A 22,728-nucleotide genomic window follows, 5' to 3' on the forward strand; every position below is an offset into this window, starting at 1 on the left:
ACACACACACACACACACAGTCATTTATACAAGTACAATGAGTGTTTTATTCATTTAGAGGACAAACATCAACCACACAAACCATTTAGAGCTAACCCTGCTAAATATTTACTGGGCAGACTGATGAAGAGCCACTCTGTTCTGCCTGAAGAACATTTTCATTTCTTCACTTAGCTGACATATAGGTTATCTAAAATGTAAAGGTTTATATAGAACAGATACAAGGTGGAGATAAAAATCTAAGAGCTATTTGTTCAAATGTGCAAAGATGTAATTAAAGTAATGAACGTGCCATTAAGACAAATCAAATACCTGGAAGCTTAATGGGTTAGAGATGACAAGAACAGAGAACATGTAAACTCCAAACAGGGTGAAGACAGAGAGTGAATAAATGAGCAGTGCTGTAAAGAGTAGAAAACACTGGCCCAGATTGAGAGACATGTGGTTACACAGCCAGGGAGTGGCTGGGCAGAATGAAACAGAAACACTGCCCAGTGTTTCCACCGAGGAATCCAAGACTCAGATTTTAAAAAACGAGATGATCCACTGAAACTTCCTGTCTCTGAATCACTGACAAACCACAGCCTCTCCTCACAAACCATCAGTGGATGTATAATGTTACCAGAAATAATCAATCTTCAACAACATTAACACAAGCTGACAGGAGAAGTCTGTGTAGCTATGAGGCTAAAGTCAGGTTCTGACATGAAGCAGCATGCTGTGGATGAAATGAATTTCTTCACTCGTCATGTCTGTATCAAACATCAGGACTGTCTATACTCACAGCTTTGTGCTGCTTTCATAATGTTCATAATGTTTCAGTCGGGCTTCTGTCCACAAACTCATGCAATATATTCATCAAACAATTTAGAGAATATTGGACATTTTGCTGAATTCCTGTAAAATAAACCATCTGTAAACATCATGCTGAGCAGTGCCTTAACAAGAGGATTTATACAGCTTTTTGGATTTAGCCCTTTACATCCAATAAACTGGATGGGCTCAACACTAAAACCCCAGATGGCTTCAGCATTCCCACAGTACATCTGTAACATTATTTTACCCTCAAATGTTTTTTTAGACAAGGAACATTCCACATAACTTTAACTGCTGATCTGAGGTAAAAAAAAATTACTATATATTTTATTTTTCGATATTTACAGGTATCAGACTTCTTCAGGACGGCTTCAAGTTTTGCTCCTGTTTAACTGTGACCAGTAAAATAAGCAAAGACCAGCCCTTATCTCTGAGGGCCACTGGCTTGGCGTTACACTTCAGCCCTGAGACTGACAAATCTGCCTGCAGTGATCCACATTACAAAGGCAAGGTCAGGAGGCTTTAGTGTCAGCTGTGGACGGATAAAGAGAAGCAGGCTGACCTGCACTCACATCACAACAAGCAGTACACTATGTTTTACCATCTGATCTGCCTTGTCTTCTCAAACTGATAAATACTGTAACACAATGAGTATTCAGTAGGAAGCAATGAGCTTGGAGCTAAGAGCCACAGAGTAGGGGCTCATCATTAGGGTCATGGATAAAAGTTTTTTAAAATGATCACAGTATGAGATAGTGGTCAGCTTTCACCTCCACTGATCCAGAAAAAACCCACAGATACTGAAGCCCAGCTCTGTCCTGCTGCCACTTGTTCTTTTGGCCCTGTCTTTATATAAATCATTTCTGCCAACATTTGTGCTTTAACTGTTGTCAAAGCTGTACACCATGATCTGTCCTGTATCAGTGTTGGTCTCACCCAAAGAAGTGTGTCTTGGGTCTGGACTTAAAGGAGCCTTTCACAGACCCATCTAGCTCCTCTGAGTCGCGGAACGACGTGCTGTGGACGATCTGTGACGTCCTCAAGCGGAGCTTATGGAGTTTGGGCTTCATCCTGCTGAGAGAGGACTTCCTCCTGAGGGGTTTCTCTCTGGGTCGACCCTCCCCGTCCACAGAGTCACAGTCAGCGGGGTTCAGCAGCCTGAGGGGCTTCAGGTTAGACTGGAGGACCTTGGAGAACCTCCAGCGCCTTCCGTCCCCACGCTCTGCGTTCTCTGAGTTTGACTGCTCATATGCTCCTATGATGTCCCGTATGTCCACACTGACACTGTCAGTGAGGTACTGGCAGGCTTTCCTCCCACTGTAGTCTCTGATCTCCACATCAGCACTGTAGGCGCCCACCAGGAGCTTCACCACCTCCATGTGGTTGTGCATGGCAGCGACGTGCAGCGGGGTGTAACCAGTGCTGGATCGAACATCCACACTGATGGGAATGTTGTTCTGTTTGGCAAAGTTAATAATCAACGCTATGAGCTCAGGCTTGCCATGCTTGGCAGCCCAGTGCAGGCAGGTGAACCCAGTGACGAAATCCTTCCTCAGGATGAGGCTGGGGTCTGTGGCGAGGAGGCGGTTCAAGCTGCCCCACTCCCCATCTGACGCACACATCATCCACTCATGTTCCAGAGGGTCCAGAGTGACCGAGGTCCTGTCCTCATCCGGGTTGGAGGAGACCAGGGAGGCTGAGTCACTGTCACTCCTGGAGGACAGGTAAATGGACCTGCGCAGCACAATGCTGCGCCTCACCTGGGGGGACGTGTTCATCATGACCTGGAGGAAGTGTTTGCGGCTGCCTTTAGGAGTGCTGCTGTCGTCACTGCCACACAGGCTGTGCGTGTCAAACTGTCCCTCATCCTCCACATCGTCCCCGGGCTGCGTGGAGACACACCTGTGCTGGGATCCTCTGGAGTTTCTGCATCTGGACACAACAGGAATGTGCTCTTCCTCCTTCAGGCCTGCTGGGGAGGGAGTGTCAGTCTGAGCTGGTGTGTCTAAGGGACTGAGCCCTGCAGTCTCTGCGTCAGCCTGTCCCGTCCCTCCGGTTTGTACAGGCCCAGGCAAGGTGAACACAGATCCCTGTGCAGGGAGAGGCGACGCTTCAGTCACTGAAATCTCAGGTAGGTCAGGTGCTTTTCCTGCCTGCTCCTTCCGGGAGTTTCTCTTCTGTCTCCTAAAACTTTCTGTGTTCCCCATCTCACCTGAGCCGCCGTCCAACTCTTCAGCTACACCAACAAACTCATGGCACTTCCGCCTGTGCTCGGCTGTAGGAGGGGGATCGCGCGGAGCTCTCACCTGGCTGTCACTTCCGTAACCTGAGCCCTGCGCTGTTTGTTGCTTAGCAGCAGCAGTAACCTGTCCAACGTGCCCTCCGTGTGAACCTTTGTCTTCGTGTAGAACATGTTCCGGTCCCGTTTCTGTCCCGGGGCTCTGTTGCTCCTTGGCTGACCCGCGGAACCTTCTCTTCAGGCAGACATATTTAACCCCGCTTTCAGCCTTTACGAACGCGACGTTGTCGACGTAGGTCTTGAACCGGTCCCGGACCTCCGCCTTCTTCTCCGGCTCCTCCGGGAACACGGCTTTAAAATGCTCCGTTAACTCGCTGGTTTTCACTCTGCCCCCCCTGTCCCTCAGGAAGTCCAGGATGGCCTCCTGTGAACACTCCGAAGCCATTGGAGACTCCTCTCAGTCCAGTCGCAGGCAGTCTGGTTGTAATGCGCTCCGCGGTTGGGATAACGGTCCCATAGCTGACTGCAAACCGGATTATCCCCGTGCACACAGCGACTGACTTGGGATCAGTGTGTGGGGACCAGCTGGTCTCGGCCGTCCTGGCGTCTCCGCCTCCTAGCAACCGCCGTCTTCTTTGGTACTTTAGGACAGATCCACACTCAGAAAGCTGCAAGTAACAGTCCGGGTCCTGCTCCGGAGAACTTAGTTCAGACCGGTCTAATCCGGTCCGGGTGCTCCTCCTGTTCTCCTCTGTCCCGTTTTCTCCCGCTGTAAGCAGCAGCAGGATCAGGATCACACAGGGTCCGACCTGGACCAGGACTCAGTGAATCAGTGCTGCTGCTGCTGCTGATGATGATGTGCCCTCAGCAGTGACGTCAGTCTACAGGTTCATTCATGTTCCACTGTCACCTCACCTGTGCACAGGTCACAAATCCTGTTCCCAGTGATCACACTTAACAACAGACAACAAATAATCACAAAACATAAGAGCAGACAAAAATATATATAATACAAATTTAAAAAAAATATTTGAAATCAACTTGTGTAGAAGTGTAAGAGACATGCGGGAGAGTGTCCACAGGAAGGACAGTGTCCACAGGTGGGATGCTGGTATTTGTTGAGACAGTGTATATGTGTCTGTATGTTATATTTAGGCTCTTTAAATCAAACAGTCTGTGCTTACAGAGTTGATTTCAGCTTTAGTGGAAGACTGTCACTGTTTCATCTCCATAGGTTTTGTCTCATATCAGTCTAATAAGCTGTGGAGCTGACACAGAACTGTCACACTTAGAGCCCAGCTCTGTTTTCTGGTTCTCTTTTGGTAAGAATTGTGTCATTAGTGTGGCATGTGAAGGTAAGCATGTTGAGTGTGGTGACAAAACTTGTCTCATCTTTGAATTTAACAGGAATAAACACATCAGAATTCCACTGATTCCCAGGAAAAGGGAAAAATAAACAGATGTGTTAACTGGAATAGTTTACCTAACTCCAGTCATTTTCACGTCTCAGCATGTTTACTGGCACTGTACAGATGAATGGAAACCAGAAGTAGCTGGCTGTGGGAAGGAAACACCTGATTCAGAAATCAGACAAACACAGCAGGCTTTAAAAGGCTCAGTGATGTGAAGAGTGCTTGGTATGCAGAGCTGTGCGCAAGAGCTCTGTGCAATCCTGAAAACAACTGAGCTCTGTCTGAAGGAGCAGTGCGGCAGGTTATGTTGCCATCTACTGGTACAAAGGTTTTCTACTTCAGTAGGCACTTTAAAGGGACAGTTCACCTGAACTCTAAAACGTTGTGCCTTTATTAGTCACTTACTGCAATATCTGTGGGTTTACAGAAAACATTTCTACTGTTGAATTCACTCAGCCAAAGATTTTATTCAAAAACAAAACTCACATTCACAATCATAACAATCATCACAAAACACAGGCAGTCAAAGCAGGATGTACATCATTGTGCTGTCTGTTTCATAGACCTCAGAGCTGGGAGGATGTCGTCCAGATGACAGACCCCTGAAACACAGAGAGTGAGAGAGCTGCATCGTCATTCTCAACCACATAATTGATGAGAAACGCACAACACATTGGGAAAACACTGAAAATTCATTCTTATTTTAGGCCTCTCTGTGTGGACTGGAGGCTTCAACAGAGAATGCTGTTGAGGTGCATTATGGGATGATCCAGGCGAATGGAAGGGTTTCATTGGGCTACTTATATCTCCTCCTGTCCTCACTCCTCCATCCTCCATCCTATGTGGAAATTTCTGGTCAGCACCTCCCTTTTCATGTAATCTGACCACTGATTGGTCAGCTGATCTGCTGGGGCTGTTATGGAAAGTGATGACTGCATCATTGCAATAGGATAGGACAGACTTGGAAAGTGGTGAACACAGGAGTAATAGCGCCAAAATGTGTAATACTCATCATGACTTTTGGGCTCTTGGCTATTCTCCAGCTGGTTTATCATTCACACCAGCTTTAAAAACCATAACATTTCGCCACAGATTCTATTCATTTCAGAAGCACTGCTGCAGTTAGTGGATCTACTCGCAGTGAGCTCAGTTTTAGTGAACTCTGACCTGTAAATTATTGCCACTGGCCTACAGTGAGATGTCTTGACAGAGCTGTTCCTCCAAAATGGAGGAAGCTGTCATAGATTATTAGCTGCGTGAAACCATTCATTTGATAGAACTCCTCTGTTGGAGGCTGTGCAGCTTTTCACTAACAAATCACAGATTTCACCTCAAACATTTAGAGAGGTTTTTATTTCTGTCAGTAATGAAATAATTTCAACAGTACTCTATGCTTTAGCCCAGTTTCAATCACAGAACCACAATTATCACAATGTGTTTGTTGTGTTGTACTTACCCAGAATCTGTAACATCTCCATAATGAGGGCATGGAAAGTAGGGAAGAACTCCTCATGCTGCTTCACTTTGATAATGATACTGAAAGACAAGAGCAGAGAGTGAAAAAAAACTGGATAACTGTAACCCTACAGCAAAACTGACTCCAACTGCCTCATATCTTGTATTTTAAACAATATGTAAACAATGTGTGAACCTGTCAATGTCAGTGTCCTCCAGCATATCATGGAACCCTGCAGTGTGTCTGTTGGAGGAGACCAGTCTGGCCACTTGGTTCACTACCTCCACAAGTGGAACCCTGCTGTCTGACACAAAACCACAAACAACACTTTTTTACTCCACTATTCCAGAGGCAGACAATACTTTATTTACAATATTACAAATATCTGTAACTGACTACAATGAGACACAATGAGCAAGACCCTGCGTCTGTGTGTGTATCGCTCTAAGAAAAATCATGTGACCGATACAGCTGCTGTGTCGTATGGCGGTGAGGTTCCAAATTGTGTTTATCAGGAAGTTCAGCTTTCGACTCATTTGCATTCATGCCTAAAAGGAGAAGACTTTGTCCAGCAATATCTGTCAGAGAGCAACATATCCAGAACACAGCATCCTTTAGAACACTGGCAGAATCAAAAACACACTTATCCGCACCTCTACAAACTTGCTTTACAATCTTTATGTACTCCCGCCTCATCTGTACCTTGTGAAAGAGTTTATTTCCAAAGCAGGAGAAGTGGTCTCAAAGAGTTGAAATCGCTTTGGCCCCAACACACTACAAAAACTTCTCTTTCTTAATAAAAATGTGTAAACCCTGCCTTCTCCCTTCACATACAAGTACACAAGCACTCCCACATCACAAGCATTTATATTTCCTAAATAACTTTAACAAAATTTTCACTTTGATTTCACATTTTTCACTTTTCACAAGATTTTTGTAAAAATCTGTATTTGACATACTGTGTTAGTCATAATCATATTATTTTGGTTATATTCAAATTAGTTGGAATATATACACTTTTTTTCATTCAGTTAGCACTTTATTATCAGCTAGTTATATGAAGAGGACCATTCATCACTCATTTGGTGTCCACATGTCAGAATGAATGAACCTAGTTCAGTCTCTCTCCACACTCTTTATCCAGGTTGCCTGCAATGATTTTTAAATCCAGCAGATGTCGCCATTAAGCGATACACCAACAGTGTCAACACAGTTAGGGGAATGTCCCACACACTCCATGAGGCGTCATCTACCTATCACTACTTTGATCAATAATAGAATGATTGATTTCATTTTTATTATAAACTAAATTCACTCAAATTCAGAGCTGGAGAACGAATGAGGAGGGGCAAGATACACACACACACAGTGACAGAGAGAGCACCAGAAAACCACTGCCCTTCACCTTCAGTGACAGTGAAAACCTTTATGACTACCAATAGATCTTTTCCCTGTCTATTTTTACTGATAACCTTCTGTCACTCAAAGAAAATAGGTGAAGCTCTAGATAAAGTTCCACAGTCGCAACTTTAGATGCACGTCTCACATGGACTGTGTGGCTGCTCTAACCTGTTAACATGGAGCCCAAATAAAAACCAAGATGTTCCATGGGTGCCAGACCAGTTGTGTGTTCAAGGTGTTAAACTTGTGTTATGTAGTGCAGTAAAAAGTACTATATTTCGATCTGAAAGGTAATGAAGAACGAAGCAAAAAGTAATAGAAAACTGAAATACTAGGTAAAGTGGAAGCCCATCAAAATTGCCCGTGCAGTATTTAAGAGTACTTAGTTATTTTCCACCATTGTTACCTAGGTTCAGAATTTCTCGGAGGTTCCTCATAGTGTTGGTCATCTCTCCCAGCCTGGTGTAGACCTCATTCATACGTGGGTAGACCCCGCTGAGGGAGGTCACATCAAACAGCCTTTGGAAATGGGACACCATGGATCCCAGAGTGTATCGAGTGGGACTCCTCAGCACCTGGTAGAACAAACCATGCCACAGGAATCACACTTCTAAATAAACAGGTTTCAGTGGTGTTGACCCTGTATCAGGATCTGGGAAGATTTCTGATACATATTCAGGGACACTTCCAGCAGTATTTAACACCTGCTGTAAAAAACACCTGAGTGAACTCTGCACCATTTCATTTCAACACAAACACTGACTTGATAAAGCAGAACAAGAGGTGTAAAGTGGTATTAAATTGTACCTTCTCATCATGTGTAGAGGTGCTTTCCAGCATGGTGTCCACAAGCAACATCATGTCCTCCACCTTCACTGCCTCTGCAGAATCACCATCAGACAGCTGCCAGGGCACCAGTCTAGTAGTCAGTTTGGTTAAACCTTGCTTCAGCTCCTAAACACATGCACACACAACAATGCCAATGACAGTTAAATCAGGGTTTCTGTAGGTTCACCAAATTCAATTTAAGACATTACCTTGTGAGTTTCGGGCAGGTGTGAACAAGTTCACGCACCCAAAACCAAATCCTTTTATGCTGCTAATAAAGGGGCATACTCAGCTGCATGCCATGAATCTTGTTACCTGAACAGCTGTGTTCAATACACTGTATCAATACAAACTGTCACAGACCCCAATGCTTAGCCCCGCTCCTATGAAGATCTACTTGGGTAAAAACCTGAGAATCTACTTGTACAAGCCCACCAAGGCAACAAGGTAACCATTCTATTACCTCTCTGCACCAAACCTCTGTCCGCACAAAGCTATGTGCCATTTTTGTTGTCTGAATTCTCAGTCATTCCCACCAATCAATCTCTCCATCACAAAGTCAACATCAAGATCACCTCTTCAACTCTCACTCCAGCCAAGGTCACAAGAAACCTGGGTGTCATGTTTGATGGCCAGCTCTGCCTCTCTGACCATGTTACAGTTTATGATCATACTTTTAAAATTAAATAAATGTACTTTTCAAGATCTGCAGATAGCATGTTAGGAAACTTTGGAGAAATATGGTCAAATTTGCCTCACTGATGTAAGGGTAGGTTATTCAGAGCTGACTTGAAAGTTGGAGCAAGAATTTTCTGGGTGAAAAATCAATGAGGAAATATACAAAGCCTTCTCATGTTAGTGTTAGTTACCCCTGTGGTTTGCTATAGTGAAACCTGCAGGAAGTCAGTGTTTACCTTGAGCAGCTGGAGCTGCTGGGACCAGACCTCCAGTGTGGGGAGCAAACTATTAAACTCAGCCAGCTCCAAACCAACAAAGGAAGGTCTCTGTCTGTGCAGACGTAATGGAGCACTGGGACTGGTCACAACTGCATGGATCTCAGTCAACAGCTGGAATACAGGGGAAGAAATTGCTGAAAAAAATCTTGACAATAACATTTCAGAAAGCTGGTTTCAGAAAACAAGGACTGAGTTTCAGTCGACTGTCCACGTAGCAAAACAAAGAACATATTCAACTGAGAATATCTAGCAGACCTTGAGGAATCAAACAAAATGCTTACATGATGATAGTGGGCTTCTCTGGCCTTATCACTGACGCGCTCACTAATCTCAGTTGTGTTGTCTTCTTTAGGCAATCTGCAAAGATGGTTGGTATTGTTCATGATGGTGGTGTACTTCTCATTAGATTACTGACACCAATCCTTCTGAGTTTGCGTCTCTTACCTAGGGTGATGAGAAGACTGGCACAAAAACCTCTATGTTGATGACTGATAGCTTTGTCGACCATCAGTAAAGCCTTGGGAAAGTGGTACCTAAGCTTTGTGGCTTGTGATCTCATAAAATAAAACGAAAGTCTACTTGTGGTCCCCACCATACATACTAAAGTCTTTAAAGGTACAGCTGGTAGTGAAACACTCACACTGCCTGGTGCTGAGGTGGTTTTAACTGACAATGAAAAGACACACTGCTTTATTAGCCTTCGAATGACGAGTGAAAAAACTAAAAAGAAGTTCTATGGGTTTAAATGGCCTCCTTACAGTAAATATGAGAAGAGCACATGAAGGTACCACAGGTAAAAGGGACTTTGGTGCCAGTCCCCTCATCACACCCTGGTTCTAAAGAGAGTGCTGTAAGCTGTCTTTTCTGAATGCTCCTACCTTTTGTTGTTGAGTTTTTTTAATCCTTCCAAACGCAGCAGTTTGTCTTTGTAGAACTTCACTTCTTTGAGTGTTGGCCTACACAGAGAAACACAAGCATCAGCACTGACTGATAGCACATGCACATATTTCAAGCGGGTTGAATATACACACCTTGTTTCCAGCTCCTGCTTCAGACGCTCAACTTCCCTTCTTTAGCTCTTCTATTTGAGCTTTGCTTGCCTTCTGCTGCTCCTGATGTGCCTTGGATAAGATGCAAAGGCATTAGCTTCAGAGAAAGCCATTTGAGAAATCTTAATCAGAGTGTGTCAGATTACCTTGAGAATGGTTTTAAAAGATGAAGTTACATTGCTGGATGCCTTCTTCATTTCCTTTTGATAAGACACTCCTGATTCTCCTTTGACAGACCTTTGGTGAAAATGGACAGCATAGCACAACAAGAGGCTTGTGGAACAGTGAAGTGCCACACTTTATCACACTTGTAGGCTGTTGTTAATAATTCAATAAAATAAATATAATGAAGGAAAATGTGTGTTCGCTCAATGTGCTTACTGTATTCATGAGTGTTCATTGTGCCATGTGGTCGATACTGTAAGTTACTCAACACCAAATTTGGTCAATTTGGACAGATATTTTGTGTCTGTGATTAAATGCATATACACTCATATGTGAACCCGCCAACTTAATTTATTAAACATCTGCCTGGTGCAGTTAGCACTGTCACCTCACAGCAAGATGTTTTTTTTCTGAGCTTTTTTTTGCATGTTTGCATATTCTCCCTGTGCCTACATGGGTTCTCCCCAGGTACTCCAGCTTCCTCCCACCATCCAGAGACATGCACGTCAGTTTAATTGGTGACTCTAAATTGCCCATAGATGTGAATGTGAGTGTGAATGGTTGTTTGTCGCTATATGTTGGTACGATGAACTGGCGATCTGTACAGGGTACCTGCTCTTGCCAATGTCAGCTGGATAGCTCCAGCACAACTTACAGTTAAGTGTATAGATAATGGATGGATGATGATGATCTGGCCTTAAACTGCTAACATGGCAGTATACCATTGGACTGGTGTAATAACAAGTCTTACACTTTATACACTATTTCTTAAGTGTATCAGCATTAACATGAAGTTAAGCTAAGGCATGCAGATGTTACCTGAGCTCATCCAGCAGCTTTGTCATTTCAGTCTCATAGAAGTCAATCACATCCAACACGCTGGTAGATGACAACAACACGGGAAGATGTAGCAGTCAACTCACCACACTAAGCATTTTCTGTTGTTAGTTATGATTTAAAAATTTTCTTGAGCCACTCCATAACAGTTTGAACAGCAAAGCTCAAATTTGTAAATTTAAATTTACACCATGGGAGCTCTTATTTTTTCAATACTAAAACAAAACTGCAATCTTGAAATGATACAGTGCTCTCCAATTTTACCATTAGGCACAGGTACAGTGTACTGTGTGTGCACACAACAGCAGCTCCTGAAAGTTTGAGTTGTATCAGTCATGTCTTACGGCTGGTCTGCTGCATAGCTGTGCTGCTCTCTTTTGCAGATGTGCTGAAAAGTCTGACTCTGTTGAGATAAGTGACGCTCTTCTTCTTTGATAGTGAAATAAAGTTTCCTCTGAAGTTGAGCTGCTCTCTCCCTCTGCCTTGCCAGCTTCTGTTCCAAAACCTCACAGAGTTTCTAGAAAGATTAAACAAAAATTTTTTTTTTTTCCACTGAGAAGACTTCCATGCCAGTAAAATCAGTCAGTATCTCCCTGACAAATACATTCTTTTTAATGTGAATTCCTAATAACTATAATAATTATGTACCCATATTTATAAATTAGCCTTTAGTGGCTTGTTGTGAAGACTCTTGACATACTTGTGCTTCTTGTTTTTCCTGCTGAAGTTGCTGTGTGTGACTGTGATGCTGGACAGCCTTGCCGAGGTAACGGTCCTCCAGGTCCTGGACTCTGGTCTTCACACCATCCAGCAAATTCTCCAGCTCTGTGGCCCGCTGAGACTGCTGGGCTGCATGACTCATGTGCTCCTGAACCTCCTCTCTGACCACACACACACACACAGAAAAGCATTCTCAAAAAAACACAAAGCTTTTCTTCACCTGCTTCAACCTTCAGGGTGGTGGGGGCCTGATCTATGATGAGTGTTGGACAGCAGCAGATTAACACCCATGGTTCTGGAATCACATGCTCCATCAATCAGGTGTCTAAATACTTTCAGCTGATTCAGTTCAGTTCCTCTTATTGATATGATACAACAGTGGGTTTCTAAGCAGAGTATTTTACTGAAGATGGACTGGAGATGCTGACACAGGAGGCTGTGTAGAAAATGAGTAGAACTACAGTCAGTTGCTGCAGTCCAGCCTCAGGGTTACACTTCATACCTGCACTGAGGTATAAGGTGTATCTTTGGGATACTCATCTGATGCTGATGAGATTGGATAACAGGAGGACAGGTGGTCGCCACAGCACTGCATATACATTATTAAGTAGATATGTGGACACAAAACACCCACATCCTCCTCTGTGATGGATGTCTCCTTGTATGATAGATGTATAGCGGTCCATATGGTGATGAGTCTGAAAAGAGGACCTGATATTTAATGTTCTTTCAATAGATTAAACTTATTCTGCTATTAAATCTCATTGCAATTTCACTGAAAAAAGTCCTCCAAGTTTAGCCAGCTATTTTGGGAATAAGAAAAAAATACAACTACATATCGACAAATATAAATTATGCTGTATTACCACTAACTGTACAATCCATCCATGGATGGATGACTCTCATCCTGCTTCGTCCTTGATTGCAAACTGCTCCAGTCATGGTCACGGTCTGATGACGCTAACAGAACCATATGTATATATATATACACAGTACTAACCTTTAAACGTAATTCAACTGTATCAAGGTGATTTTTTTAAACCCTGCTGGAATTATTTAAAAAAAAGGACACTTTGTTCCTGAATGTAATCCTAATATTGTTGCAGCAAACAAACCTAACTGCTGTTGTACCTGACATCACACTCACCGATGTATTACAGTAAAAGTTCTGATGTCTTTTCTCAAATATGAAACTCCATGGTCAGGAGCAACACAGTGGCACTTTGCCACGGTGCCAGTGTGTCTTCAAAAATTATTTTACAGTAAATTGTTTAAAAAAAGAGCTTTCTTTATTTTCATCTGGTTGCTTGTTACTAATCTCTTGCACAAAATAAAACACAGGATGTGAACATTTGATGTTTACATTTACATATTGAAAAGCTCAATTAATGTCATGTTTTTAATTTTAAAAGATTACTCTATCTTGGATATTTATCAGTGATTTTGTCTATGGAAAATGTCTCATCTTTTCAACCCTACAGTACATTTAATACAAAATGAAGCAAGCTTTCTGCATTCCTACATCAATGTAGATGTCTAAACCCTCTACAAACTTACATTTATTATTCCTCTTGTTCAGTTATTCACCACAAATCATCATACTGTTGCTCCAGGCAAAAGACAGTACAATGCTTTTCTGTCAGGTCAAAAATCAACACTTCTAAGAGGAATGATTGACTGGTTGATTGTTTGTCTCACTTGAGTTGGTTGTTGGACTTGATGAGCTCCTGGATGAGAGCCTGTCTCCTCTCAGAGTCTGTGAGCATTGTCCTCAGAGTCGCCCTGATCTCACCAGCTGTCCTCTTGTCCAGCAGTGCCAAATCTAAAAACACATGGAGAATCATGTGACAGAATCTCTGCTAATAGAGAGTTTTCATGTTATCCACTCCCAAAAACAAGACATCTGTAAACTTCTAATTGCTTTAACTTTCAAACATTATTTAAAATCAGAATCTCCCTGTCAAGAATATGTGATTACAAGATTTTAATCTTATGTGTAATGTAATAATTATACACAATCTAAGAAAAGAGATAAGGTAAAATTTTAATTGAAACTTCTTTGTAAAGAAACTGAAGCCACTGAGCCTTACCTGAAAGATTCTTATTCTCAACAGGATCTGCAAAATACACTGGCTTAAAACCATGATGCTGGAGGAGTCTATTCACATCATCCCACTCTATCTGCTCCTGCTGCAGCATACACACACAAACCATCACACAGAGAAATGCAGGAATACAAGTCACACAAACATTACAGAGCAATGTGAGCCTGTGGCTACCTGGAACTGCCTGTAGGTCCACAGGTAAACATAAGTCTTATTTGTCGACTGTAAACAGTAAGTAGTCCTGCTGTCCATGTCCATCAATGTAAGTCCTTCACTGAGCACAAACCCAGCTCCTCAACGCTATCAGCACTTCTAATAATTGCACGACTCCAGTGCCTTTCACCTGTCAAACCCACCAGCGATCTGGTTTCCTACATCCCCACAGCTGAGAGGAACCGGAGCAGCCACTACAGCCTTACAAAATTAATGACGAAATGAACGACCCCCCCACCCCCTCCCCCGGACACAAACAAACAAATACACACACTTTATAGCTTCTGGTGAGTAATGTGTTTTGTCCAGTGTTACCGTAACTTACCTGCTCCATCGTTTTAAACCGACTGCAAGAAATGAAACAATGAGCACGACATTAGTGGTCGAAAATATTACACAAAAATCCTGAACTACACTAAAAATTCAGACAATTTCAAGCTGCTGGACCGTCGGTGACAATACATAACTACAACTAAATGTTATAAAAATACGATGACTTTTCAATCTTCGGCATACAGGAAATCAATAAGGTGGACCACGTATTTCAATAAAAACCACACTCAGCTGCTATATTCTGAATGGGGAGCTCAGTTAGCCTCTAGCTAATCGGGTAGGGTAAGCGGTACAACTAGCTAACTACCGCAAACTTTCTACAGTTAGCGGACTTCAGTAACATAAAGAAAGAAACGACATAATTGCTAAATGAGCTCCATCCAGGTTGTTAATATTCACCTGCTTTCCCGACTGTGAAAAATACAGCCAGTTAACTGTAAAGTTTACTACTACTCCGCGAGACTCCTCTTCCGTAATTCAAACAAGTGCGCGGTTACGTCACCAAACGTAAACCAATAAGATGGATGGACATACATCACAGTGTTTGTGCTGTCAGTGTAAGGCTTTATTGATGGTGGGGAAATCAGTGGTGTCTTTGTGCTCCTTGCTGTTTCTCTACTCATTGCTAACTCTGCTCTGTAGCTACTTGTTTGCACAGTCAGCTGGCAGGACTGTTTGTCTTACCTTCTGGGGCTTTGCTACTTGCTTTAAATCCTTAGGTAGGCTCTCTTTTGACTGGGCTGATGGCCATACAATTTACAGTACAAAATACAATTTATTTACAGTACATTCAAGAACTCATATGCACATGGACATGAATTAACCTTTTTTGTGACAGCCAGCACAACCTGCAGTTCATAGTACTTAACTGTATTGTATATGGCATTGTCTGTTATTTTAATGACTGACAAATATGTGACTACAACCTACCTCACCTACCTCTTTGCAAATTGTCTTCCATTATCAAATGTAGCACTTAATTCAAACATATCTTTCCACTTGAAATACGAGCATTTGAAAATTGTGCTGTCTGATATGTGACAGAACAGAATGCACGGGAAAATGGTTTTGCTGCTTTTGAAATGGTGTCATCACATACCTTGTCCAGCAGAGTGCGCTCCAGCTCCACTGTTTACAGTATTGTGTGTGGCACATCTGGCAGAGTAGGCTACAGTCAAAGTTAAATACGTACTGGTGTGGACTCAGACATGTCATCACAGTACGTTATAGAGAAACAACTGTGAAATACATTGCTGGAAATTTACTAAACAATGACCCCATCCAGTTTCCCTTCTCAATACAACTCTAATATAACCCTGAGTGGATAACCAACATCCTTTTTTTACCTAAATGCCGAACACATCAGAAAGTGACAGAGCAAAATTCATCTGCTCATGAATTACGGTGCTGGAAGTCAATGATCCTGTGTACTGGATCACGCCGCATGATAGCTTCTTCCATTTTGGACTGTCTAGTTTTCTTCATTTCCTCACTGGTCAGCATTTCCAAAGTGGTTTGCTATAGGTGAGGGGCACAAATTCATATCATTTAGGAGCCACCAACCAAACTCTGTAAAAGTTCACTGAGTTCACCTCTGTCCTACAGCACCTCATAAATTCACTCTGCCTTTTTTAGAGAATCCCATGATGGCAGTGATTCCTCTGAAATTTACTGATTTTGGTCCCAAAATGATGATGGAATGTTGATTACTACTGATCAAATCTTAATAAAACTTTATGCGGATTATCATAATACTATAATGAGCTTAATAAGATATTTAAATCAGTCCCTCAGAAGACCTCCACCCACCTGGAGCTACCAAACACATCGTAAAATCTGTATAGGGAAATTTTTTTTGTGTCACTGGCTTCCTTGCGTGTGGTGACTAATGATACATAATCCCAACCTAAATTAGCTGATTGTTGCTTGATCCATACGATACTCTCAGAATCTAAGAGAAAAGACATGAACTCATTTGGCTGACCAGCATTGCATTCAGCAGCTTTAATTCTTCTCCATCTGTAAATGTGTAATGTGACAGTGAAGGTGTAATGTCAAAATGATGGAGCTGGGTAAAATCTGGTGAATGCTGCATCGCTACTGTTGTTGTTGACTCAACGTCAGTCACCTGCTGTTTATCTGCTGCGATCTAAAGCTTTCCTCAGCACCATCTCCACATGGGCTGTTAGAGGTCTATTTCTTTGTGTCATATCAGCCACCGACACCTGTGCAACATGAGAGAGCCAGATAATCTCACTGTGGATTACCTGTCCTCTCTGCATCACCGGGGAACAGCCAGACTCTTGCAAACACACACACACACACACACCTTTCTTTTCTGCAGGAATCTCTGGCTCCGTTCCCTTACTGGTCCAAGTATTAAGAGCAAAGTTTAGAAGCTGATTTCCAAGCTGTGGGATTTGAGCTGATAGAGTGTGGCTAAAGTGAGTGAAAGGAGAGCTTCAAGGTGAAGTGGGATTAGTGAAAACAGCTCTCCATACTTCTCCACCTTCCCCAATTTATCTGCAAATTATGTTCCACAGCTAAGTCTTTGATGGAGGCAACAAGAGACAGACCCTGTCCTCAACCAATTCTTCCCCTCAACCTCTTTACCTGGATAGTGATTTCCTAGCAATTATGTACTTTATGTTAAGGCCACAGCCCTGTGTCACTGCTTTGAGCTGATGTCTGTTTCCATTTTTTTTTTACATAAAGTGCAGATATAAAACCAGGTCTAGATAAAGAAGTGAGATTTTAACCACGACAGACATGAGCTGAGGCTGTAGCTCCACCACTGAGGCAGACAGCTAAGAAGAAAATTCCACAAGTCAAAACTAGTGGGAATGGTATTAATAGTGATATTCTACATAAAATCATTCACACCCCTTACAGTGGACATTTTTATTTCATGAGTATGATCATCTGGGTTGAATTATGGATACATAATCTTTCATGCATGATACTGTTGAGAAGGTCAATGTGTAAATCTATAGGTCAGTGATCAGCAACTTGTGGCCTGGGGGCCACATCCAGCCTAACAAGCTTCCCATCCATCCTGCAGAATAGTAATGAATTCAGCAAATGTGAGGAAGAAGAAAATGTGTTCTTGTATTTAGCATATCCAGCACTTGTTTTCTTCCTACAGTGTTTCCCATACATTGATTTATTTACAGCTGCCACAGTAAGCACTGACCACCACATATTAATTTTGTATTTTTTTTTTTTACTTTTTCAGATGATTCAAATTTTATTTCATTGCAGAGCTGTGGTACTCCTTAAGAAAAATAAGGATCTGCTTAAATGTGAATCATATCACCCAGTGAGTTTACTTGGCTGTGATTATAAGATATTGACCAAAGTATTGGTGGCTAGGATTGAGCCTGTTATAAGTAAGATAATACATCCTGATCAGACAGGGTTTGTTGCTGGTAGACAACTTTCCAGTAATCTCCATCATCTATGCAATGTGATGTATACTGCTGAGGACAACACTGAGCCCAAGATTGCGATTTCCCTAGATGCCCACAAAGCCTTTGATAGAATAGCGTATTTCTATCTGTTCACAGCCCTCAAGAGATTCGGATTTGGTCCTAAATTCCGTTCGTTGGTTGAGATAATTTATGAGAGCCCCCAGGCTGTGGTAAGAACAAACAATATAACAATATAATATCAGAACCCTTCCCTTTGTTTTGGGGAACAAAACAGGGATGCTCCTTGTCACCTTTGCTCTTCGACATCACCATTGAGCCCCTTGCAATAATGCTGAGGAACACTGCTGGACTTGGGGGGATACACAGGGGGGCACAAAACCTAAACCCATAGGCTTTCTCTATATGCTGATGACCTCCTCCTTTTCCTATCGAATCCTGTCACGAGCATCCCAGTGGCCCTTGGTATTCTCAAAGACTTCAGGAGGATGTCTGGTTATAAAATAAACCTAGATAAAAGTGTTCTTTTCCCAGTTAATAACCAGGCGAGGAGATTATCATTCCAGGCCTATTCTTTCACAACATGTAAGGACAAATTTACCTATTTAGGTGTTAATGTAATGTAAAAAGACTTATTTAATCATAACATGAAAGTAACATTGGATAAGGCCAAATTAGATATGGAAAGGTGGTCATCTCTCCCCCTATCATTAGCAGGGAGAATAAATTTGGCTAAATTAATGTAATGAATATAATGCCACGGTTCCTCTTTTTGTTCCAGACAGTACCAATTTTCATTCTTAAATATTTTTTTAAAGAATTGAATAAATGTACATCCACCTTGGAAAAAAAGTGCCCCAGATAAGAAGCGAGTTCCTGGAGAGACAGAGAGAGGAAGGAGACCTGGCCTTACCAAATTACATGCACTATTATTGGGCTGCTAATATACATAAGCTGTTGTTTTGGGTCTCACAGTTAGATGATGATGAAACTCCAGTGTGGGTACATATGGAATGTTATGCATTTAGCCCAGTGTCCCTATGTTCTCTGGTATGCTCCCCTCTGCCCTTAAGCACTTAAACACTTTTATATACCTTTATACAAACAATCCTGTGGTACATGATTCTAAAAATCAATAAAAACACTTTGATTATTTTTATTCATTGCAGAGCTGTGCACAGTGAATGATTTGCTCAGCTCCCCCACTTCCTCTCTCTCATCCTGAGGAGGTACAAACAGTCTGGACTTGAGGTAGTAAAACAAAGTCTGATCACTGTTATTGGTTATCCAGTTTGTTTATTTGAAATATTTCTAGGCTCCAACAAGTGCTGCTGCCGTGGCAACTGAAGAGGGGAGTCAGCTGTGGTGATTATTTGGGACAGCAGGATGGTGTGTGTGGAGCTGAGTCAAACTAAACTACAGTGTGTATTGATGATGATGAGGGAACATGTCACTCAGTGAAACAGTGTGAGTCACTGATGTGTTTTATTAGTTTATGGAAACAGTAGAGCTCTGTGGCTCAGAGGAAGAGGATCAAACTGTTTTACACAGACAAGTTAGGAGGAGACATTCGCTCTTGGTTTGGCTCTACACATGAGATTTGTTGATAAGAAGAACATAGAATATCACCAGATGTTTGACTTGATATTGGTGAGAGAAATGATTCCAGAATATTTCTGCTGAAGAAGCAGTCTTGGAGCAAAGTGTCCTGTCCTCCATCAAACTCCCTGGCTCAGTGGTTCAAGTTATCCATCCATTGGGACACCTCCTCATTTGTCACAGCTCGTTTTCCCACCAATCAAGCTCCATTAGTCACTTAATGAGCCTCTGCATGAACCTAATGTACATACAGTAAAGTATACTCAGTACACTAAAAAAACACAGTTTGCTTTTTCTCTGACATGTAAATCTGCACTAACTTCATTACTTTATTACATTATGTTACACATTAGTTTGTCTTCAGTCTTTATCATCAGTGTAACGGTGGCTTATTTTGCATGAGTGTACTTCCATGAAATCTTCCTTAAAGTGATTTGTTAAGGATAATGAATGGATAAAGTTGTCTACAGCCAGAGCCTGGTTGACAACAGCACACACATGAACAGATGGACAGCAGTTATCTGTGTGCAGTCAGTGACAGTTAAAGCATAAAATTTGCTGTGGTGGTAACCAGAAATCAGGTTAGATTCATTAACACTGATAGACGCCTCATTAGTGTCAGTCCTGGCAGAGCCATGGCCAGTGATCTGTTTAAGTCACCACCCTATAACCAGTCCTTATCTTTCCCTCAGCAGATAATCATTTCAAACATCAATCTTTCTGTTTGCAACAAACTTTATGAATGACACTATCATTAGGCTCATACTATATGTCTGCATTTTCCAGCTGCACCAGTGGGGGTATCCAGTAATGACACAAGGTAATATGTGTGTCGATATGTCTGTTGGCCTGGGTGTCATATTTAGTCTCTGCTGTGTGCTGAGTAGTAATAAACAAACAACAAAGAGAAACGAAAACACCCTGAAATCTTGTATTTTCCTTTCAGAAATGGCTCACTGACCAGCAGTGCAACACTAGTGAACTGGGAGAAATGAACTTAGCTCACTGTACATTTATTGTGTCATCATACTTTGATGTTTAGTCCCAGTGTAAAGCAACATTCACTCATCCATGTGAAATGACTACAGTTTGGTAGAGCTGAGACACAGTTTTCTTCCAAAAATGTTTTTCCCAATGAATGTTACAATTGAATCACGGCATTATTCAGTAAATAAACTCCCCAGTGAAATCAATGATAATAATAATTATAAAATATAAAACAGAACCAGGATCATGGATACATCAAGTGTGGAATCTGATAAAAAGGTTGTACAAATATCAGTTTATGTCCCTATATTCATCCTGTGTATCAATCAATCAATAATAATTGTATAATATCCATCATACAGTTTCATTACACAATAGTCACTTGCAACTTTTAATGAATGCAGGTGAATAATTAATTTTATTCTTCTGTAAGTGACTAATATTTTAGAAAAAAAAGTGGATGAAAGTAATTCTAACACTGTATTCAGTGAAATGAATGGCTGTGAGTTGGATTATGGAACAAGCTCGGTAGCATCCAGGTAACATCGATGTAATCACCTACCATAAATCATACAGCACAGGTCAATGGGACCCTCGACTCTGTTCAAGGCCTAAATTTCCATTTTAATTTTCTGCTCAGTGGAGTTGATGTATTCGAGGACACAGTGAGTAGCCAGGCTCTTCGTTCCCATCTATCCATTATTAAATGACAATGACCTTTCCTCTCTGGAGCTATGGAAAATGAGACTCTCTCACGTGAGGAGACAGGAAGGTTTGTGTGACATGTGTGACACCAGTCATCGCCCATCCAGTAAAAAAAAAAATGTCAGACAGAATGTAAGGTGAGGTTTACAATTCATTCTAGATGCTGCAGCTTTAGGGTTTACTCACTGATACTGTATGAGTTTACCTTTTCAATGGCAGTGGTATTTTAGGATACATTCTGCCTCTAAGTAAAGACCATACCAGTGGTTTTGCATGTTAAAGGAAACCATTAATTACTGCACACCATTCTCCAAAGCATCTCATCAGCTTTTAGACTGATCTCCCATCTTCCAGGATAACACACAGCAAAAGGGCCCAGGCTGAATTGGTCCCCGTCCCCTGCAGTAAGGACTCAGCCGTGACATGGTACATGCTTGACCAGGTGAATCACCTGTATGCCCCATAACCATTAACATTTCCAATGATACAATGAATGATTCATGATTCATGAAGTTTAATTAAAATCTGATATCTTTTCGTGGGTAGTTGTTGTCATTTTTAAGCCCATTCTTGTTGCTTTTTTCTGTCAAACCAGTGGTGTGGTCAGTCCATTACTTGGGTCTAGACCAAAATATGTCATTACCATTTACACTTAAGTAATCTTAACTAATAAAAATACATGTCATGTCAATCATTAGTAGAACATGCCAATGCAATAATAACTCTAATTTTGTAAATACAACAGTTTAAAAGACACTTCATTTCACAAATGTAAGACTCAGGCAACTACAGTTCTACAACCTGAATGAATATACCTTACATTTACATGGTTAAACAAATATGGAAATGAATCTTATCAGATAATATGTAGAATAGCGGCAGACCATCTGTGCATTTGCATTTAAATGTGTATGTTTGACCTTTCCACTCAGTATGCTTGTCCACTGGTGGTAAAGATGCCTCCGCTTGCAAATGCCACCATCTTGCTAAAGTTCAAGATAAAGCAGTGACATCCATGTGTAATCTCAGTGACATTACAATATTAGACATCCATGACAAAGTCAGATGATATAAGAATATTTACCATACCATGCCACAGTGTGTTGGAGCTGAACCCTGAGAGTGTAAGAGAGACATTATCCTGAAATGAAATTGTCACATCAGCCACATCTGGCTTCTTGGTCTTGGTGGGAGTGAAAGATGAGTGGTAGAACCAGTTGTCCTTTTTTGAGGCTTTTCTTCATGGACTGATCCTGTTAAAGATGAACTAGCACCCCTCAAGCACCCTGATGATCACAGTGCATTGGTGCATTGGTGCGTCAAGCCTCTGATCCCAATCCACCCTCTCAACCCCACTTCTAAGCCCAGTTGGTCTTGTCTGATCATTGGCTGATGTGCCAACACATTTCAGCTTGTTGTGCTTATCACGTGTTGGTCAATGTTGTATATGTGTTGACCTCTTCAGATGAAAACGTTATG

The 22,728-nt window shown here is 41.8% G+C and overlaps 3 protein-coding genes across 4 annotated transcripts in view; 1 reads left to right on the forward strand and 2 right to left on the reverse strand.

The window, feature by feature from the left end:
- The window catches only part of prkx (protein kinase X-linked), a 268,673-nt gene that overhangs the window by 169,027 nt on the left and 76,918 nt on the right, over positions 1-22,728 (forward strand). The gene's annotated exons all lie outside the window — the stretch shown is intronic.
- LOC108902586 (ankyrin repeat domain-containing protein SOWAHC-like) lies at positions 24-3,849 on the reverse strand. Its single transcript, XM_018704510.2, has one exon. The coding sequence runs from the start codon at positions 3,498-3,500 to the stop codon at positions 1,749-1,751; it is 1,752 nt and encodes a 583-aa protein (XP_018560026.1). The 5' UTR covers positions 3,501-3,849; the 3' UTR covers positions 24-1,748.
- On the reverse strand, positions 4,915-14,437 carry cep70 (centrosomal protein 70). The gene is given in 16 exon segments (XM_018704515.2): positions 4,915-5,069; positions 5,924-6,003; positions 6,119-6,227; positions 7,731-7,899; positions 8,132-8,278; positions 9,067-9,219; positions 9,390-9,465; positions 9,987-10,064; positions 10,140-10,174; positions 10,176-10,229; positions 10,304-10,394; positions 11,142-11,201; positions 11,504-11,676; positions 11,860-12,040; positions 13,578-13,701; positions 13,970-14,437. Coding segments are annotated over 16 exon segments (1,716 nt in total). The 5' UTR covers positions 14,094-14,437; the 3' UTR covers positions 4,915-5,007.

The sequence above is a fragment of the Lates calcarifer genome, linkage group LG7_2 (genome assembly GCF_001640805.2).
Source record: "Lates calcarifer isolate ASB-BC8 linkage group LG7_2, TLL_Latcal_v3, whole genome shotgun sequence".
Classification (NCBI taxonomy): domain Eukaryota; kingdom Metazoa; phylum Chordata; class Actinopteri; family Centropomidae; genus Lates; species Lates calcarifer.

What these genes read in the sequence shown, in the direction of transcription:
- LOC108902586 (XM_018704510.2), bottom strand. Translation starts at nt 3,500, where the DNA reads ATGGCTTCGGAGTGTTCACAGGAGGCCATCCTGGACTTCCTGAGGGAC.